Below are 20,250 nucleotides of genomic sequence, written 5' to 3'. Positions count from 1 at the left end.
CCTGTCAATCACCTGTCAATCACCCGTCAATCACCCGTCAATCACCCGTCAATCACCCCCTGTCACTGCCACCCATCAATCAGCCCCTAACCTGCCCCTTGCGGGCAATCTGATCACCCCCCCACACCAATAGATCGCCCACAGATCCGACATCAGATCACCTCCCAAATCCATTGTTTACATCTATTCTCTCCTCTAAACACCCACTAATCACCCATCAATCACCCATCAATCACCCCCTATCACCACCTGTCACTGTTACCTATCAGATCAGACCCTAATCTGCCCCTTGCGGGCACCCAATCACCTGCCTACACGCTCAGATTGCCCTCAGACCCCCCCTTATCAATTCGCCAGTGCATTAATTACATCTGTTCTTCCCTGTAATAACCCACTGATCACCTGTCAATCACCTGCCAATCACCTATCACCCATCAATCACCCCCTGTCACTGCCACCCATCAATCAGCCCCTAACCTGCCCCTTGCGGGCAATCTGATCACCCACCCACACCATTAGATCGCCCGCAAACCCGCCGTCAGATTACCTCCCAAATGTATCGTTTACATCTGTTATCTTCTCTAAACACCCACTAATTACCCATCAATCACCCATCAATCACCCCCTATCACCACCTGTCACTTTTACCTATCAGATCAGACCCTAATCTGCCCCTTGCGGGCACCCAATCACCCGCCCACACGCTCAGATTGCCCTCTGACCCCCCCCCCCCCTTATCAATTCGCCAGTGCATTAATTACATCTGTCCTTCCCTGTAATAACCCACTGATCACCTGTCAATCACCTGCCAATCACCTATCACCCATCAATCACCCCCTGTCACTGCCACCCAACAATCAGCCCCTAACCTGCCCCTTGCGGGCAAACTGATCACCCACCCACACCAATAGATCGCCCGCAGATCCGACATCAGATCACCACCCAAGCGCAGTGTTTCCATCTATTCTCTCCTCTAAACACCCACTAATTACCCATCAATCACCCATCAATCACCCCCTATCACCACCTGTCACTGTTACCCATCAGATCAGACCCTAATCTGCCCCTTGCGGGCACCCAATCGCCCGCCTACAATCTCAGATTGCCCTCAGACCCCCCCTTATCAATTCGCCAGTGCAATATTTACATCTGTTCTCCCCTGTAATAACCCACTGATTACCTGTCAATCACCTATCAATCACCCATCAATCACCCCCTGTCACTGACACCCATCAATCACCCGCTGTCACTGACACCCATCAATCAGCCCCTAACCTGCCCCTTGTGGGCAAACTGATCACCCACCCACACCAATAGATCGCCCGCAGATCCGACAACAGATCACCACCCAAGCGCAGTGTTTCCATCTATTCTCTACCCTAAACACCCACTAATTACCCATCAATCACCCCCTGTCACTGCTACCTATCAGATTAGACCCCTATCTGCCCCTAGGGCACTCAATCACCCGCCCACACCCTCAGAATGCCCTCAGACCCCAGCCCTGATCACCTCGCCAGTGCATTGCTTGCATCTATTCTCCCCTCTAATCACACCTTGAGACACCCATCAATCACCTCCTGTCACCCCCTAGCACACCTACCCATCAGATCAGGCCCCAATTTGCCCCGTGTGGGCTCCTGATCACTCGGCCAAACCCTCAGACCCCCTTCCGATCACCTCCCCAGTGCATTGATTGCATCTATTTTCCCCTCTAACCACCCCCTGAGACACCCATCAATCACCTCCTGTCACCCCCCTAGCACTCCTATCCATCAGATCAGGCCCAATACAACCTGTCATCTAAAAGGCCACCCTGCTTATGACCGGTTCCACAAAATTCACCCTCTCATAGACCACCTGTCATCAAAATTTGCAGATGCTTATACCCCTGAACAGTCATTTTGAGACATTTGGTTTCCAGACTACTCACGGTTTTGGGCCTGTAAAATGCCAGGGCGGTATAGGAACCCCACAAGTGACCCCATTTTAGAAAAAAAAGACACCCCAAGGTATTATGTTAGGTGTATGACGAGTTCATAGAAGATTTTATTTTTTGTCAAAAGTTAGCGGAAAATAATTTTTATTGTTTTTTTTTCACAAAGTGTCATTTTTCACTAACTTGTGACAAAAAATAAAATCTTCTATGAACTTGCCATACACCTAACGGAATACCTTGGGGTGTCTTCTTTCTAAAATGGGGTCACTTGTGGGGTTCCTATACTGCCCTGGCATTTTAGGGGCCCTAAACCGCGAGGAGTAGTCTAGAAAACAAATGCTTCAAAATGACCTGTGAATAGGACGTTGGGCCCCTTAGCGCACCTAGGCTGCAAAAAAGTGTCACACATGTGGTACCGCCGTACTCAGGAAAAGTAGTATAATGTGTTTTGGGGTGTATTTTTACACATACCCATGCTGGGTGGGAGAAATTTCTATGTAAATGGACAATTGTGTGTAAAAAAATCAAACAATTGTCATTTACAGAGATATTTCTCCCACTTAGCATGGGTATGTGTAAAAATACACCCCAAAACGCATTATACTACTTCTCCTGAGTACAGCGGTACCACATGTGTGGCACTTTTTTACACCCTAAGTACGCTAAGGGGCCCAAAGTCCAATGAGTACCTTTAGGATTTCACAGGTCATTTTGCGACATTTGGTTTCAAGACTACTCCTCACGGTTTAGGGCCCCTAAAATGCCAGGGCAGTATAGGAACCCCACAAATGACCCCATTCTAGAAAGAAGACACCCAAAGGTATTCCGTACGGAGTATGGTGAGTTCATAGAAGATTTTATTTTTTGTCACAAGTTAGCGGAAAATGACACTTTGTGAAAAAAAACTATTAAAATCAATTTCCGCTAACTTGTGACAAAAAAATAAAAACTTCTATGAACTCACCATACTCCTAACGGAATACCTTGGGGTGTCTTCTTTCTAAAATGGGGTCATTAGTGGGGTTCCTATACTGCCCTGGCATTTTAGGGGCCCTAAACCGTGAGGAGTAGTCTTGAAACAAAAATGACCTGTGAAATCCTAAAGGTACTCATTGGACTTTATGCCCCTTAGTGCAGTTAGGGTGCAAAAAAGTGCCACACATGTGGTATCGCCGTACTCGGGAGAAGTAGTACAATGTGTTTTGAGGTGTATTTTTACACATACCCATGCTGGGTGGGAGAAATACCTCTGTAAATGACAATCTTTTGATTTTTTTACACACAATTGTCCATTTACAGAGGTATTTCTCCCACCCAGCATGGGTATGTGTAAAAATACACCTCAAAACACATTGTACTGCTTCTCCCGAGTATGGCGATACCACATGTGTGGCACTTTTTTGCACCCTAACTGCGCTAAAGGGCCCAAAGTCCAATGAGTACCTTTAGGATTTCACAGGTCATTTTGAGAAATTTCGTTTCAAGACTACTCCTCACGGTTTAGGGCCCCTAAAATGCCAGGGCAGTATAGGAACCCCACAAATGACCCCATTTTAGAAAGAAGACACCCCAAGGTATTCCGTTAGGAGTATGGTGAGTTCATAGAAGTTTTTATTTTTTGTCAAAAGTTAGCGGAAATTGATTTTAATTGTGTTTTTTCACAAAGTGTCATTTTCCGCTAACTTGTGACAAAAAATAAAATCTTCTATGAACTCGCCATACTACTAACGGAATACCTTGGGGTGTCTTCTTTCTAAAATGGGGTCATTTGTGGGGTTCCTATACTGCCCTGGCATTTTAGGGGCCCTAAACCGTGAGGAGTAGTCTTGAAACGAAATTTCTCAAAATGACCTGTGAAATCTTAAAGGTACTCATTGGACTTTGGGCCCTTTAGCGCAGTTAGGGTGCAAAAAAGTGCCACACATGTGGTATCGCCGTACTCAGGAGAAGTAGTATAATGTGTTTTGTGGTGTATTTTTACACATACCCATGCTGAGTGGGAGAAATATCTCTGTAAATGGACAATTGTGTGTAAAAAAAATTAACAAATTGTCATTTACAGAGATATTTCTCCCACCCAGCATGGGTATGTGTAAAAATACACCCCAAAACACATTATACTACTTCTCCTGAGTATGGCAATACCACATATGTGGCACTTTTTTGCAGCCTAACTGCGCTAAGGGGTCCAAAGTCCAATGAGCACCTTTAGGCTTTACAGGGGTGCTTACAATTTAGCACCCCCCAAAATGTCAGGACAGTAAACACACCCCACAAATGATCCCATTTTGGAAAGTAGACCCTTCAAGGTATTCAGAGAGGGGCATGGTGAGTCCGTGGCAGATTTCATTTTTTTTTGTCGCAAGTTAGAAGAAATGGAAACTTTTTTTTTTTTTTTTTTTTATCACAAAGTGTCATTTTCCGCTTACTTGTGACAAAAAATAATATCTTCTATGAACTCACTATGCCTCTCAGTGAATACTTTGGGATGTCTTCTTTCCAAAATGGGGTCATTTGGGGGTATTTATACTATCCTGGAATTCTAGCCCCTCATGAAACATGACAGGGGGTCAGAAAAGTCAGAGATGCTTGAAAATGGGAAAATTCACTTTTTGCACCATAGTTTGTAAACGCTATAACTTTTACCCAAACCAATAAATATACACTGAATGGGTTTTTTTTATCAAAAACATGTTTGTCCACATTTTTCGCGCTGCATGTATACAGAAATTTTACTTTATTTGAAAAATGTCAGCACAGAAAGTTAAAAAATCATTTTTTTGCCAAAATTCATGTCTTTTTTGATGAATATAATAAAAAGTAAAAATCGCAGGAGCAATCAAATAGCCCCAAAAGAAAGCTGTATTAGTGACAAGAAAAGGAGCCAAAATTCATTTAGGTGGTAGGTTGTATGAGCGAGCAATAAACCGTGAAAGCTGCAGTGGTCTGAATGGAAAAAAAGTGGCCGGTCCTTAAGGGGTAGAAAGCCCTAGGTCCTCAAGTGGGTCATTAAAGGGTAGTGTTAGAGGTTTAGTGTTAGTCACTACTTAACGTTAGAGTTATATTAGGCTTGGGTTAACTGTAGATCGGAAACGTAGGCTAGGATTGTATGTGTTCTTTGTCCTTAGTGCACATACATGGGTCTATGGTGGTAAGTGCCCCTGAGAGACTGTACACATGTACTATTTTGGATTATTTAGGCTGGTTTGCTTTCTTAAGGTTGAGGTATATTTTTGCCAGACTACGTCCAATATAAAGGTAAACACACAGCTGTATGCTCCAAAGAGAAAATCAACTGACTGGATATCAATTGCTGGGTCTTCACATCTTGTACGGTAACTACTATTGTTAGAGCCAGAAGATCTATAATATACTAAACACTTGCTGAATATTAAGTCAAGTGCAATTTGACTAACAGACATCTGCAAGTTCTACGCACCTGTTAACCACTGACAGTCTGCCTGTTTCATCATCATCATTGCTTACATAAGATATTTGGCGGATAGTTAAACATATGTTGACTATTACACTGAGAATGTAGAGGAAGCTTCCGTATGTATGGCGATTGCTCTGTGGGAACTTGTGCATCCCTCAACCATCTGTATGGGGCTTCCCTCTAATAATCCTCTTTATATATGTCGTACAGTGTTCAATATGTTTTTAAGTTTTGAGTAACCCTTGTATGTACATTGCATTTTTAGTATTGAGATTTCTGGTTATGTCTACCTGTATATTGATATATGCCACTAACAATGGCATAACTTTTCTGGTTGCTGGTTTTGGCCTTGTTATCTTTCATCTAGCCCAAACCTTTCTGGCTGGTTGGTTTCTTGCTACCTGGCCTCTGGCTTTGAACTTGCTGTCCGAATGCTGTTTTTCGGGGGTCATTGTTGGTTTTGTTAATGTTCTTTCTGTCTTGTTTCTGGTTCTGCTTTGTTATCTTGATACAGGCTGCAGACCTTGCGGATGGCTGACTCTGGTACCGGTCTTGCTAGCTGGTTGGTTCTGGACCAGCCCTTGATGCAAGCTGCTGCTTGTACTTACATTGCTGTCTGGCTCTGGCAATGGTCTTCTTAGCTGGTACTGGCCTGCTGCCTTGGTTTCTCAGTCTTACAAGTACCATGCAATCAGTGTGGAATTTTAGCACCTTACTCATATTATTTTTTGTCAGAGATTCAGAAAGAATAGATAGAGTATAAAAATAGGAAAGGAATGTTTCATAAAAGGTTTGTAAGTAGAGCTGCCCTCTATATTCCTCTTATTTCAGATGTTCATCAAATCCCTATTCCTAATATCCTAGTGGTTCTGGTTCATCATGAGTTTTTTCAGTACTCTGTATTTCTATATGCTGTAATCCTTTCAAAGAGATTCAGCCTGTGCCAACATCCTTATGTCTAAACAGCAGGATGCAGCAATACAGTCAGCAGCCCCACCCACAGAGTCTGAAACAAACCCATTCAACTCATCTTCTTCTGTTTATGTGTTATGGGGCTGCACAAGTAACTGGTGAATGACCACCACCTACAGCAAATACTGACGATCAGACATAAAAATGCCAGTAAAATAATGTTTAGCGTAAATAGTGCACTACCCTATATACAAGTGAAAAACATCACGACAGGCAGAAGCCAGTTAAAAGTATAAATACCAGGTTAAGTGAGGGTAAAAAAGCAGCAGAGCAGATACAGGAATACTAGAGCAAATACTGTATAGAGACAACAATGAAGTAACACAAGATCTAACCAATGAATATTTTAGGTGCGTCATGATTAAACATTTCAAATGAGTTTTTTCCTTTGCATATATTGGTGCACATCTAAGATTGATACTTTTCTGTACACCTCTAAATGGCCACAGCCACCTTTTATATAAATGGGTGCTGTAGGCTAATGGACCTTGCACATTTTCATCTCATAATTAGCTATCTAAAAACAACAAACCCACCAAAAAATTCTATTATATCAGGGTACCACACACACACACTAGTACGTACACACACACACACACACACACACACACACACACACACACACACACACACACACACACACACACACACACACACACACACACACACACACACACACACACACACATATATATACACACACACACACACACATATATATACACACACACACACACACACACACACACGCACACACACACACACACACGCACACACACACATATATATACACACACACACACATATATATACACACACACACACACACACACACACACGCACACACACACACACACACTCACACACACACACACACACACACACACACACACACACACACACACTCACACACACACACACACACACGCACGCACGCACACACACACACACACTCACACACACACACACACACACACACACACTCACACACACACTCACACACACACACACACACACACACACACACACACACACACGCGCCACCAAGTCATACAATGTGACAAAGCCCACTTACTTTTAATGACTGCATAACGACAGCTTCTTGTTATGCATTGAGGCTATACACTGAAATAATTAACAATGACAGTAGTTGTGTACTGCAGCTGAATTGGCAAACAGACAGCCTTATTTACTGAAAAAAGGAAAGTATTTCAGTTTTCACTTTTAGTTATAACACCTGACAGCCAACAGTTCCAGATTAGTGGGTGCCCCAGGCAGGCAATCTTTGTATTTTGCTTTTTAAGAATGAACCTGAAAGGTTTCTACATTCACATAGTTTTTTGTCTTCAAGTCCCTGTCCTGCCCTTCCCCCGCATGCTAAAAGAGTAACTTTAATGAATATGGGCATGCTTAGCTGGGCTTCAGGAGTCGATGAATGAAAACTGGCTAAAACAAAATGCTTACTGAGTTTTTTATCATCAGAGGTCAACACCTGATAGAAAAGCAGCTCCAGTCTCAATCAGCACCACTAAGGGTAGGGAATTTAGACCTGAATAAAATAATCCTTTTTCTAACCTAAGGAGGGACGATTTTTTATACGATCCAATTTTTGATTCAGATTAAAAACCGTAGCAGCATGCAGTACTTTTTTTTCGGAATAAAAAATCAGATCGTATAAAAAAATCGGAATCGCATGTAGTGTGCAAGAGGCTGAGCATTGCAAAAATTAACCATTGTCTCTTGCAGTCTCCCTACTTTTCCGTTTATTTTTTTACCCTTCTCACATTCCTTTCCCACTTGGTGTCCCTTACACACTCTCATGGGCCCCTTATCCCTTCACTATGATCAGGGTAGTTTCTAGGCTAAATTGTACCCAGGGCGAGGGTGTAAAAATTGCTCCCCCTTCCTCTCCACCCCCGTGGACTCGCAAAACCTTACTCTTTAGGGCATGCCCAGTGGAAGCCGCCGTATAACGGAGAGCGGCGAATCGTGACGGCACGCTTGGACGCCATGCCCCATATCCTCCATTGATCTTGGTAAGCACCAGCTCACTTTTCAGCGGGTATACGCTGTCCTCTTGCACCTGTTTCACATACTGACTTCTACCTCAAGCGTATTACACGCTGACACCTTCTGCACCTTATTTATCTTCTTTACTCATTTCTTTCCATCTTTTTTGATCCTACCTCACCAATGTTTTTTGCACATATTTATTATTAATGTGTATATATATTTTTGCACGTGTTTTAGCTGATGCCCCCTTTTGGGATCATTATCACATGCTTATTGATTGATAGTGCAACTTTTTTCACATAGTTATTTATTTATTTATTTGCCGTTACATATTTTGTGTATTTAATGGAGAGATTTTTTGACATTTATATGGATCTACATTTACTGATTATCTTTGTATCTATGCATGGTTGTCCCTTATTTTTAAGTGTTTTTATGAACTTAGTTGAATAAAGATGATGATTATTTAATTAGTGGAGTGGTGCGGTTTGTGAGGGAACTACTGTCTCTTTCTGGTTACTATATACCACAATACCAAGCACCCAATTACAGATGGTGTGCCCAGCCACAACTTCCTATACTGTGTGTAAATGCAGTCCCCTCTCCTCCTCCCTCCTCCCCTCTGCCTCTGAAATCTCTGGCTAGTAACACCTCCCCCTCCTCCTGCACAGACTGAGCTCCCATAAGCCCTTTTTACTGTCTGAAAATGCCAAGGCACTGTGAAAAGCTGTTTAGTTTATAGGAAATTAGAGTATTAAAACAAAACGAAAAAAGTATTTTGCTTGAGTAATGCCCTATAAACTATATGAAAGGAACACAATTATGCAATGAGTAAAAGTTTATCTTGGGTCCACTTTAACGGGGAGAAAGGGGGTCCAAGAAAAAAGGGCACCTCTTCTCCCCATTATCTTTTCACCTCCATTAGAGTACGTTAACCCTGCCAGCACACTTGGGTGCAATGTATAGGGCCCCCCCCCTTTTTTTCTTCAAGAGTGCAACCACACATAGAGAGATTGGGATACCCAAGTAGAGACGGATGTACTCTCCACCTGCCTTATTGGTTGGTTGCCCCTGTTGCAGGTTTTTCAACCTTATTTTGTGAGTACCAATTTTCAATCTGCTTACCTTTTACTACACTGTAACATATTACGCCATCTGGGCTCCCGTTGTGTCTGTGTTTTTATTTGGCATTTACGTACATTTGACTTTTTCTTTTGTAGCACAGTTCACCCTGTAACTATGTATTGATCTGAGACATATTTATGTGCTTTGAATCCTATAGGAAAAAAGTAGTTTCTGAAAAGCTGATAAGACTGATAAGAAGTCAATCCAACAGTTGGATTAAATCATCAGTCTTATCAGCTGTTTGAACAATAGTAAAATATGTTTTTTAGTTGTTTTAATTTGTTTCACAACAAAAGCTGTGGGTCCAATCCAATTCACTTGTTCTCCTAAGTTTACTAATAGGTGGTATTTTCACATTGTTAATAAAATGCATTTTAAGCCACCAGCAAGCAAGAAAATACACCTAAACGATTTTTGACAGTGCTTTTTCACCTACTTTTTGGCACTATTAAATTGCAGAGTGCAAAAGTTATTTCAAACAGAAGATGAAAAATAATCTCCTAATAGAACACTTACTTAGAAAAAGTGGATTGTGTCAGGCCCATTAAGTGTTATCAGGAGACAGTAGTGCAGGGATAGCTGTAGTCATGGTTGCAGCAAGGAAGCAAATCATGTGATCGCCCTTCTCCATCTTTCTTAGGCATAATGTAAGAGACTTATGTCATAGAATCAGTACCCCCCCCCCCCCCCCCCCTACACTACATGTGACAGCCCACAAAAATGAAAATCGGATGCGCTGCCAGTCAGAGCAAACTAGTTAAATCAACAGATTAGTGCATGCTCAGTGACGTCATGTTCCATACTTCTATGCATCTAGTACAGTATATGGCCTCAGTTAATACACTTGTTTTTTTCAGCCTCTGCCATCAAGTATTTAACACTGTCTTTAGGTTTTTGATAGGTTTTAAATATTCTCAGAGTTGTACATAGACCTGTATACATTTTTTATAGTTGAGGTAGCTACTGCTTTTAGAAAGGTGGCATAGCATTTACGGTAGGAATTTGATGTTACTTTATACATTTACCAGTGATAGAATAAGTAGCAAATATATGGTAGATAAAGACTTGAAGAAATGTTTTTAAACAGAGATGTAATTTTCTTTTTTTAACTTTCGTAGTATTACAATACATGTCATTCACAATGGACTTAGATAATTGTGTAAAATGTTGTAGATTATTGGCTATAACACTTTTGACAGCTGAGATTTCTTGGCATTATTTTGAGCATGGAAAAGGCTGATTAAGATAGACAGGTGCAAAAAAGACGAGAAGCAAAAGTGAGTCAGTTGCCAAGAGCAACCATTTAGAATTTTTCATTCATTTAATTTTTTGAAACCTGATTGGTTGCTCTGGGCAACAGCACACATCTTCCTCCTGTGTTTTTTTCACCTGTCTTTATTAATCAACCTCACAGTTTCTATAAGCTTACAGAGAAAGCTATATTATAAACAAAAGTAAATTGTTATTAGTTAATGATTGAACATGCATATCCACAGATTTATGAATTGTACCTGCCAGTGTTATGAGACTATGTCATTGCAATCTTACAACACAATTGCTTTTCTTTCTACAGACCCACATGGACCTTCATTTACCATCGGAAAAGCTATCTGGCTACTTTGGGGTTTGGTCTTCAATAACTCTGTACCTGTGCAAAATCCAAAAGGCACAACCAGCAAAATCATTGTCTCAATTTGGGCTTTTTTTGCTGTGATCTTTTTGGCAAGTTACACTGCTAACCTGGCTGCTTTTATGATCCAAGAAGAATTTGTAGATCAAGTGACTGGACTCAGTGATAAAAAGGTATGTATGATTAAATAGATTAAAAATAGATTAAAAATCTATTTTTGATATTTTTGAATTGGTTCTAAAAATACATATACTTTATAGATGTATAACTTTTTATATTATATTTTTCATATTGCCCATTGTCTGGCCGGCTCTCTGAGAAGTTATAAGGGTCTCCTTAAATGCTTGACTGGCAGGTCCAAAGAAAATAGAGTGTTTGGCTTTATGCCTTGGTGTTAGCTCCACAGGCAATACAGTGAGCTGGTTGTGCTTATCTTTGCTGGCACTAAATAAGAGTACTCTAGGATTGTGGGAGATCTGACTTAAATGGATTTCTAACTAAAACGTCAATGCAGTGGCATAGCAATAGGGGTTGCAGAGGTTGCGACTGCATCAGGACCCCTGGACAAGAGGGGTCCTCCTTCAGCCACTGTATTAGCTCTTCATTGGTTTTATGTTAGTAACTTGCAGACCTAAGCCCGTTTAAAAATGGGCTCTAGGTCTCTGATTCCCCACCGCCACTGCCGTCTGTGTCCGCTCCCGCCGCGTGCACACCCGCCGCGTGCCCCGGTCATGCCTGCACTCCCACACGCCCGCCCATGCCCGTCCTCTTGCCTGTGTGAGACTGGGTCCGTGCTGCGCACTTGCGCAGTAGCAAGAAGCACGGACCCAGCTACACAGAGACAACTGTCCCTGCTGTAGACAGGGACAGTTGCCTATTATTATATAGGATTATCACCTCTGTATGTGCTTTGAATAGTGGTAATCATTAACAAACATCTTCTCCCCTGATTTACACGTCCATGACACTGTGCCTGTCCTTGTTAGACTTTGGGGCTCAAAATGAATTGTTCTGTATAGAGTGTTTGAGAGGGGCCCAGGTAAAACTCACACTGGGGACCAGAGCTCCTTAGCTACACCATTGCGTCAATGACTTGGGAGATATTTAAGTGCAGTTTGGAGTTCTTCTTTAATAGTAACAGAAATTGTTGATATTTATGTACATAATAACAGTTTTATGTCACTGTCAGTAACAGTAATGATCACAATGCTAAATTGTATTTAATTGTAATATAGCATAATTATCGTGATTACAATAGTAATAGCAACATCTTAATAGCAATTTTATTTGGATTCCTAGTAACTTTATCATGTTATCTCTATCCCCTCGTCCTGTTTTTCTCTCTGTTTTTCAGTCTGTGAGTAAGATGTAATTCAATATTGTCCTCACTGGCCAATACACTACTTCATTGACTGACCACCGATGCTCTATCTGTTGTGTAGTTACATTGGTTAGTTCCCTGTCCTCTTGGACCTAAAAACACCATATTTTTTTTAATTCAGTGGTTTCTGGCCCCACCTTCATTTAAATTTTTAGGGGCGCAAGGGGGGATGACCAAGCAGACATAGAGGAGGGCTTTTCTTTGGCCTTGGATACCCCTTAGGATTTAGATTTAAAAAATACATTGAAGGCTATTCATATTGTGAGGATCTTAAAGTTTGTGATAGTTGTAATTGGCACATGTTGCAAAACATTTTTCGTGTAATCACATGCATGTATACACGTCGTCGTGAGATTGTGGAAACAATCACTTATCACTCAAAGAAAAAAAAAATCACCGGTCGGAGGATGAAGTGCAATATGGGTACAAGCTTTAAGATTATGTACAAGAATGAGCTGAAAGTGAAGAACAGTATGCTGGCTTTTTTAAAGTGGACCTGAACTCTTGCACAGGACAGAAGGAAAACATAGAGAATTGCACTCTGTATGTATTTAGAGAGTTTAGCCAGTCAATTCCCCCTCATCTGTGATGAATCACAAGTTGTAGTTTGATCTCTCAGCTGTGTCAGCTCCTGCCACGGCAGAGACCTAATTGGTAGGATGTTAACAATATGTCTGCTTCCACGAAAGCAGGAAGTAGACAAACTGAAGATTTATTGCAGGATTTTTATCAGCTGTAACAAAGAAATATTTTCCTGTAAAGGTTAGTATGTTGTTGCTTATGTTTTAGAGCAGGGAGGGACTTCTGACTTTAGGTCCACTTTAACCTAACATGAGAATAGACTGTTGGATTTAAATCCTGATGAAAAAAAAGCAATAGTATTTTGTTTCTGAGATGGGAGTTACACTTTAAAATCTCAATAAAATTATCCAACTATTAAAAGGACTGTACCACCAATGACTGTTTCATTTGAACAAGCTCACGCTTTGTCAGAGCATACAGTTCTTTTATTGAGATAAAGCTGAAACTCGATTATCATTTGACAGTAATTGCACAAAACCAAAGTAAGATTAGTATTCAAGCTTTTAAATCTGCATTACGTAACCTTGGAATAATGGTGTTTTCTGGATCCAGCTCTGCTGTATCTTATCATAATTGTAAGTTGCTCTCAGTTCCCCAGTTCCAGTGAAGAAGGCATACATGAAGGATATTGCTGCAGGCAAAACACCACATTCAGTCATACATATGCAGAATAAAGAACTGTTTAGTGTTTAAACATGTCTGCTTTTTTTCCCAGAGTGTCCGTTCGATAGAAAATGCTAATATCCAAAATGTTACCCAATTTGAATGTATTTATTATTCATAGTACAATATTTATGACAATAGTTTGTAAATATTCAGAAAATAATGGGAGAAGAATGTACAGTATAATGCAGCTGTGTACATGCATTGGTTCTTCACCACAGACAAGGCCGCAGAGGTCATTGCAACATCCCACGCTTACAGGATATTTCCAAGTGGCATTACAAAAGTTTTTCAGGTTTTTTTTTTATTTTACCCCACATTGAAAAAAAAAAGAACATAGTTGTCACACGCAATACAATCAGAATACCCAGTAAAATGACGTGCAAAACACAAACACATACATAGTTCATGTGTTGTGTAAAACATAATCGATTTTGGTATATATTCATTTAATAACTTACGTCAGAAACAGAAAACACCAGGAGCAGGACCCTGACCTTACAAGCTTACATTCTATTGAGTGTGTGTGTGTGTGCGCGCGGGGGGTGGGGGGGGTAGTAGGTGAGGAGACAAGGGGATAACAGAGGAACCTCAATATCTGACTATGACAAATTATAAGCCTGTCTGAAGAGGATTGTTATAAGTGTGTTTGAATTTCTTGGCTTGGAGCGTGATGAACAAGCAGTGGGAGAGAGTTCCAAAGGAGAGGAGACAGACATGAGAAATCCTGGATGCAAGAATGAGAGGAGCTGGCCAGGCTAGAGCATAGGTGGCTTCAATTGGATGAGCAATGGTTTTGGGTAGGATTATATCTAAGATTAGTAAAGAAATATATGGAGGGGACAACTTCCAGAGAGCTTTATATGATAGGATTAGGAGTTTAAACTGGATCATATTTAGGTAATTGGCACTGGCAGCCAGTGGAGAGATTGGGAAATGGGGGGGGGGGGCATCAGAGGAGAGGCAGATGAGATGGGCAACACGCTTCAGTAGGAATTGGAAAGGTGCCTGTTTTTGATAGACGACAGAGTAGCATATTGAAGCTGTATCTACAGATACCCGAAAACTGTTTTTGAGATCTCTCACTGGGATGTTTTTAAAAAATATGTATGAAAATAAAATCATTTTTTTTTACTGTCGCAACATTGAAAACATGGGGATTTAAAGGGAACTCCATCTCAAAATGGAACACCTATCCACCCACATAAAAAGAAGCACTAGATCCCTGAAAACATAATCAATTATAAAGAAGTAATTTATATTATAATAATTTAACTCAAAAAAGCATAGTATTCTAGTTCACTATTACATCCAATAGGACTTAATGTGCCCAGATTGTATGTTTATCTAAATTCGACTCTAAACTTCTGTTCTAGATAATTGTTCTCCCCAATAGAGATGGCCCGAAAGGTTCGCCGGCGAACTGGCGAACTTCCGGGGTTCGCGATCGCGGAGAACAGCAAACTTTTCCGGAATTTTGATTTGCCCCAATAGTGCATCATTAGGGTCAACTTTGACCCTCTACATCACAGTCAGCAGGCACATTGTAGCCAATCAGGCTACACTCCCTCCTGGGGCCCCAACCCCCCCCCCCCCCTTATAAAACGCAGGCAGCTTCAGGCATTGGACTCACTCATGTGCCTCCAGTAATCAGAGAAGGGGGAGCTATAGGGAAAGCTTAGTTAGGCTCTTGTAGCTTGTTAGCTTGCTCCTTGCTGATTCTAATTGCTAACAAAGCACTCCTCAACAGCTCTTTTGAGAGCTAATCTTGTTCTTGTGATCTATTTTTTTTTTGTGTGGCTCACTTGCATATACAGCCCTGTCAGTCAGTCGCAGCTGGCCTTTGGCCCCTTTGTGGTAATTCTTACTGTGCCACTGCCAGGCCCAGCACATTCAGTGAGTGACTACCTGTGTGTGTGACAGGCAGCTGTACATTTGTAATCCCAATCACTGCACCTGTTCACTGTTGATTGCACCTACCTACCTATACCTACGTGAGCGCACGCATTGTTAATACCACCAGTCATTGCACCTGTTCACTGTACCTGTGTGTGTGTGTGTGACAGATACACCTGAGGAAGAACCGTGAAGGTTCGTAACATGTAGTGTTTGCTCCGCTATCAATACATGCTTGAAATAGCAAAGCCAATTGTGTGCCGCCTCTTCACTGATATTGCACGTTGTTGCTCAGGAGGGTGACCTGAGTGAGGTGCAGCACCGGCATCGCAAGGGATATTTTTCCTGCGGAGGCTCCAGGACCGTGAACTATTCATTTAAAGTGTGTGTGTGTGACAGGCAGCTGCACATTTGTAATCCCAATCACTGCACCTGTTCACTGTTCAGTGCACCTGCCTACCTATACCTACGTGAGCGCACGTATTGTTAATTCCACCAGCCATTGCACCTGTTCACGGTACCTGTGTGTGACAGCTGCACATTTGTAATACCAATCCCTGCATACCTGTTCACTGCACCTGTGTGACCGCACGCTGTTTAGTATACCAGTCCGTGCATACCTGTTAACTGCACCTGTGTGACAGCTGCACATTGTATTGTAATGCCAGTCACTGCATACCTTTCACTGCACCTGTGTGACTGCACATTGTATTAGTCAAGTCAGTGCATACCTTTCACTTCAACCCCCCCGATATGGAAAAAACAACAGGCAGAGGCAGAGCCAGAGGCAGACCCGGAGGCAGGCCACCCGACAGGTCTGTTCGAGGTCGTGCTGACGTGATTTTGTGCGGCCCTGGCCCAAAGTACAGTGCATAAAGTACAAAGTACAGTACAGAAGGCACGTCCCATCAACTCCCAAGATTGTCAGGATGTGGTTGACTACTTAGCACAGAACACCTCATCTTCCACAGCCACCAGCGCTACTACAAGGCCCACATCCGCTAAGCAAGTTACACCACCTCATATGTCTGAGTTAGGCGACACCATGGACGTAACGTGTGAGGAGGAGGAGGATGAGGAAGTACCTGCTGTTGGTGCAGTTTTGGAGGTGTTTGGTACAAGCGAAGCTGGGGAGGATGATTATGATGATTATGATAATACAGATGCCACGTGGGTTCCTAAGAGACAAGATGACCAAGGGGACAGTTCCGAGGGGGAGTCAGAGAGGAGTAGGAGGAGACGAGTTCCTGAAAGAAGCAGGGGGAGCTCGTCGTCAGAAACAGCTGGAGGCAGTGTCCGGTGCCATTTATCGCCACCTATGGACAGCCAGCCAACATGCCCTTCAACGTCAGCTGCTGACGCCACCATAGTGCCCACACCCCAGAGTGGCTCAGCGGTGTGGACATTTTTTAGTGTGTATGCCAAAGATCAGAGCAATGCCATCTGTACTCTCTACCACCATAAATTGAGCCGTGGAAAGGCCAACACCCACGTAGGGACAACTGCCTTATGAAGGCACATGCAGAAAAGGCACAAACTGCAAAGAAGACCAACTAAGCAAAAGCAGCACACAAAAGCAAAGCCACCCTCCTTCTCCTCTTCCTCCTTCAGGTGCATCATCTTCTTCAGCCGCTTTCTCCCTTGCACTTTCACAATCACAGCCAACCTCATCCACTCCGCCTCTCACCTTGAGCGGCTCCTGCTCCTCTGCCCACAGCAGTAGCCAGGTGTCCATGAGGGAAATCTTTGAGCGGAAGAAGCCAATGTCTGCCAGTCGCCCCCTTGCCCGGCACCTGACAGCTGGCTTGGCGGAACTATTATCCCGCCAGCTGTTACCATACCAGCTGGTGGACTCTGAGGCCTTCCAAAAATTTGTGGCCATTGGGACACCACAGTGGAAGATACCAGGCCGCAATTATTTCTCAAAAAAAGGCGATACCCAAACAGCTGTTTGTGGTGCGTTACACAGTGAGTTTGGTCTGTCAGTGTGAAGCAGTACTCTGATTACACTACCTGATTGATGTATACACATGCAAGATGTTTTAAAGCACTTTAGGCCTCCAATTTAGCATGCAATGTGATCTCTGCCCTTAAAACGCTGCTGTGCATCAAATCCTGATTTTTCCCGGGGAGTTTTGGCGTGTATCCCACTACGCCATGCCCCACTCCTGGTGTTAGACTCCTTGAAATATCTTTTCCATCACTTGTGTGACCAGCATAAATGTTTCTAGTTTTCAAAGTTCACCTCCCCATTGAAGTCTATTGCGGTTCGCGAAAGTTCGCTTGTTCATGAACGTTTGCGGAAGTTCGCGAACGGAAAATTGGAGGTTCGGGCCATCTCTACTCCCCCAACCCCCCCTCTAGGGACCTTTGCCACAGCATACAAAATGCTCTCCCCCTTGTGCATGATGAACTCTCCTACTGTGGAGTGATAAAAGTTGTGGTTTAAGGCCCTTTTTGGGTATTCCTAATATTCAGCAACTCTAATTTTCCATGGCTTTGGCATACTTTTTTTTTTTTGCTAAAGTATAAGTTAAATGAGTGCAGTAGCATAAATAAGCAACGCATTGTTTCCACAGATCTCCTATAAAGCCTGGGAATGCTAGGATATGGAAGTTAAAATAACAACTGTGCACACTGTGCATCAATGAGTCCACAGTTCTGCACTACTAATAGTTAATTCAATACTGTTAGTTTTTGTTCATTTTACAGAGGCTTCCCAACACTGAGGTACATATCTAACGTTTTAAACTCACTTCAGGTACCCTCTAAGATCCCTTTCACAGAATGTATGCTGCCACCAGAGTGCACTGGGGAAAATGCATGATGAATCCATTGTTTCAGACAAACTTTTTCTCATTTCCTCCATTCCACTGCAAAATACACTATTGCCTGATTTTTTTTTAAGAGACAGTAAATGCATTACCATTTAATCAAATTATTGGCATCTGTGCTGCAATGCCAACAACTCTGTTAAAATGTAATTCAACCTACAGGTATAGTAGGAAAGAGACCTTGCTGGTTGTGTAGAAATGTCTCAATAATTAGGCTGGGTTGACAGAATTACAAATCTTTTGATTGATTGTGCAGTTTATCTGGTTCTCCATTGAAAAGGTGACTGATCTGAGTCCTAAATGATGCAGTAAATGTGTTTTCTGGTGTATACATTGGATTGTGTGTGTAAGATATGAATTTTGGCTAAGGAACATGAATGCTTGCTTGTTTATTGTTATGAGTCTATTTCAGCATTCTCTCTTTGTTTTCATCCTGGGTCAGGTGTCTGCCATAATTAGTTTGCCCATCTTGCACATGTTCACCTGTTCTTTATCTCCATGCCGTCCTTTTATGGAAGGCTGGTAAAGCATTTAATTGTTCAGATTTGCTGTAACATTTCTCGAGTCAGTTACCTTGCTCCTCATCCATCTGTTTCCAGCCTATTTGGATTCCTGGCTTTGTCCTGCATCCATCCAAACCAGCTCTGAAGCCCTGTGGCCAATCTGTCTATCTGTCATTTCCAGTTTGTTTACCATCTCTGTCTTCTGTTACTGTTGTACAGAACACTCATTTCAACCTTTGCCTTCTATTTCCAATCTCATATTTGTCTGATCTGTTAAGTTTTTTTTCCTGTTCACTGTCTCCTGAATCTCCTATCTTGTCTGCTCCCATTTTTCTGACCCTACTGTTGTTGACCTTAGTGGCAACCATCTCTGGTTCTGTGCTCATTTAGTCTCAGCTGTTGTCCAGTTATTTGTCCATTTTACTCCCTCTGTGAAGACTTTGGTATCCTTTTTTAGTTCACTACTCCTTCTCAATGTAGTGCAAACAAAGTAGGGGATTCTTTATGCCTGTTGTATCCTGGGGGTACCTGAGTAAAGAAGCAAAGAAAGACATAATACTCACCTGAAAGAGACGGCTGCTACTCCACTTTGGACATTCAATTTAGTGGCAGGTTTTACACACACACACACACACACACACACACACACACACACAAACACAAACGCACGCACGAACACACACACACACACACACACACACACACACACACACACACACACACACACACACACACACAGATATCCTTCTCAACTTTCAGTCCCATCTCATATGTATGTAAGTTGTAGTATATCAATATACTTTGCCTCTAGGCTTAAATCTAAGACATTTCAGCTCAGTTAGCTCAGCTGATTCCTATACGGTTGGTTCATGATAGCGTATTATAGCACTATAGAGTTTTCTAGCATCTGTTCCTATTGCCTAACACATTTGAATTACTTAGCCATAAGCCCTTACTAAAGGTTCAATGTAATGTTTATTCCAAAGCTGTCCACGGGCGTCTAATAAGCTAAACTATCTTACTGAGAAATGAATGCCCCCAGCAGAGCCGGTTCTCTCATGAAGCAAGGTGGAACACTTGCATCAGTCACAGAGATTACATGGGCGGGATGTTTGTACTGTGTGTTTACACTAACAGCCTGCAGTCAGAGTAGGAGGTGAAGTGAGAGGAGAGTGAGCGAGCTGAAGAGTTCATAATTGGGGAAAAGCAGCTTCTTGTGCTGTGTGAGGAGTCTGACAGTGAGTGAGGAGGGAGGAGGCAGGAGAGCAGCAGGTTT

General features: G+C 42.2%; 1 protein-coding gene across 2 annotated transcripts in view; it reads left to right on the top strand.

Annotated features, from left to right (window-relative positions):
- Positions 1-20,250, top strand: part of GRIN2A (glutamate ionotropic receptor NMDA type subunit 2A) — an 880,817-nt gene that overhangs the window by 724,786 nt on the left and 135,781 nt on the right. For both annotated transcript variants that reach the window (XM_068244672.1, XM_068244673.1), the window contains one exon: positions 11,059-11,288. In XM_068244672.1, the coding sequence (XP_068100773.1) occupies positions 11,059-11,288 (230 nt within the window). The remainder of the gene's footprint in view (positions 1-11,058; positions 11,289-20,250) is intronic.

Source organism: Hyperolius riggenbachi, chromosome 7 (genome assembly GCF_040937935.1).
Source record: "Hyperolius riggenbachi isolate aHypRig1 chromosome 7, aHypRig1.pri, whole genome shotgun sequence".
NCBI lineage: Eukaryota > Metazoa > Chordata > Amphibia > Anura > Hyperoliidae > Hyperolius > Hyperolius riggenbachi.
This window is presented reverse-complemented; position numbering and strand designations above follow the sequence as displayed.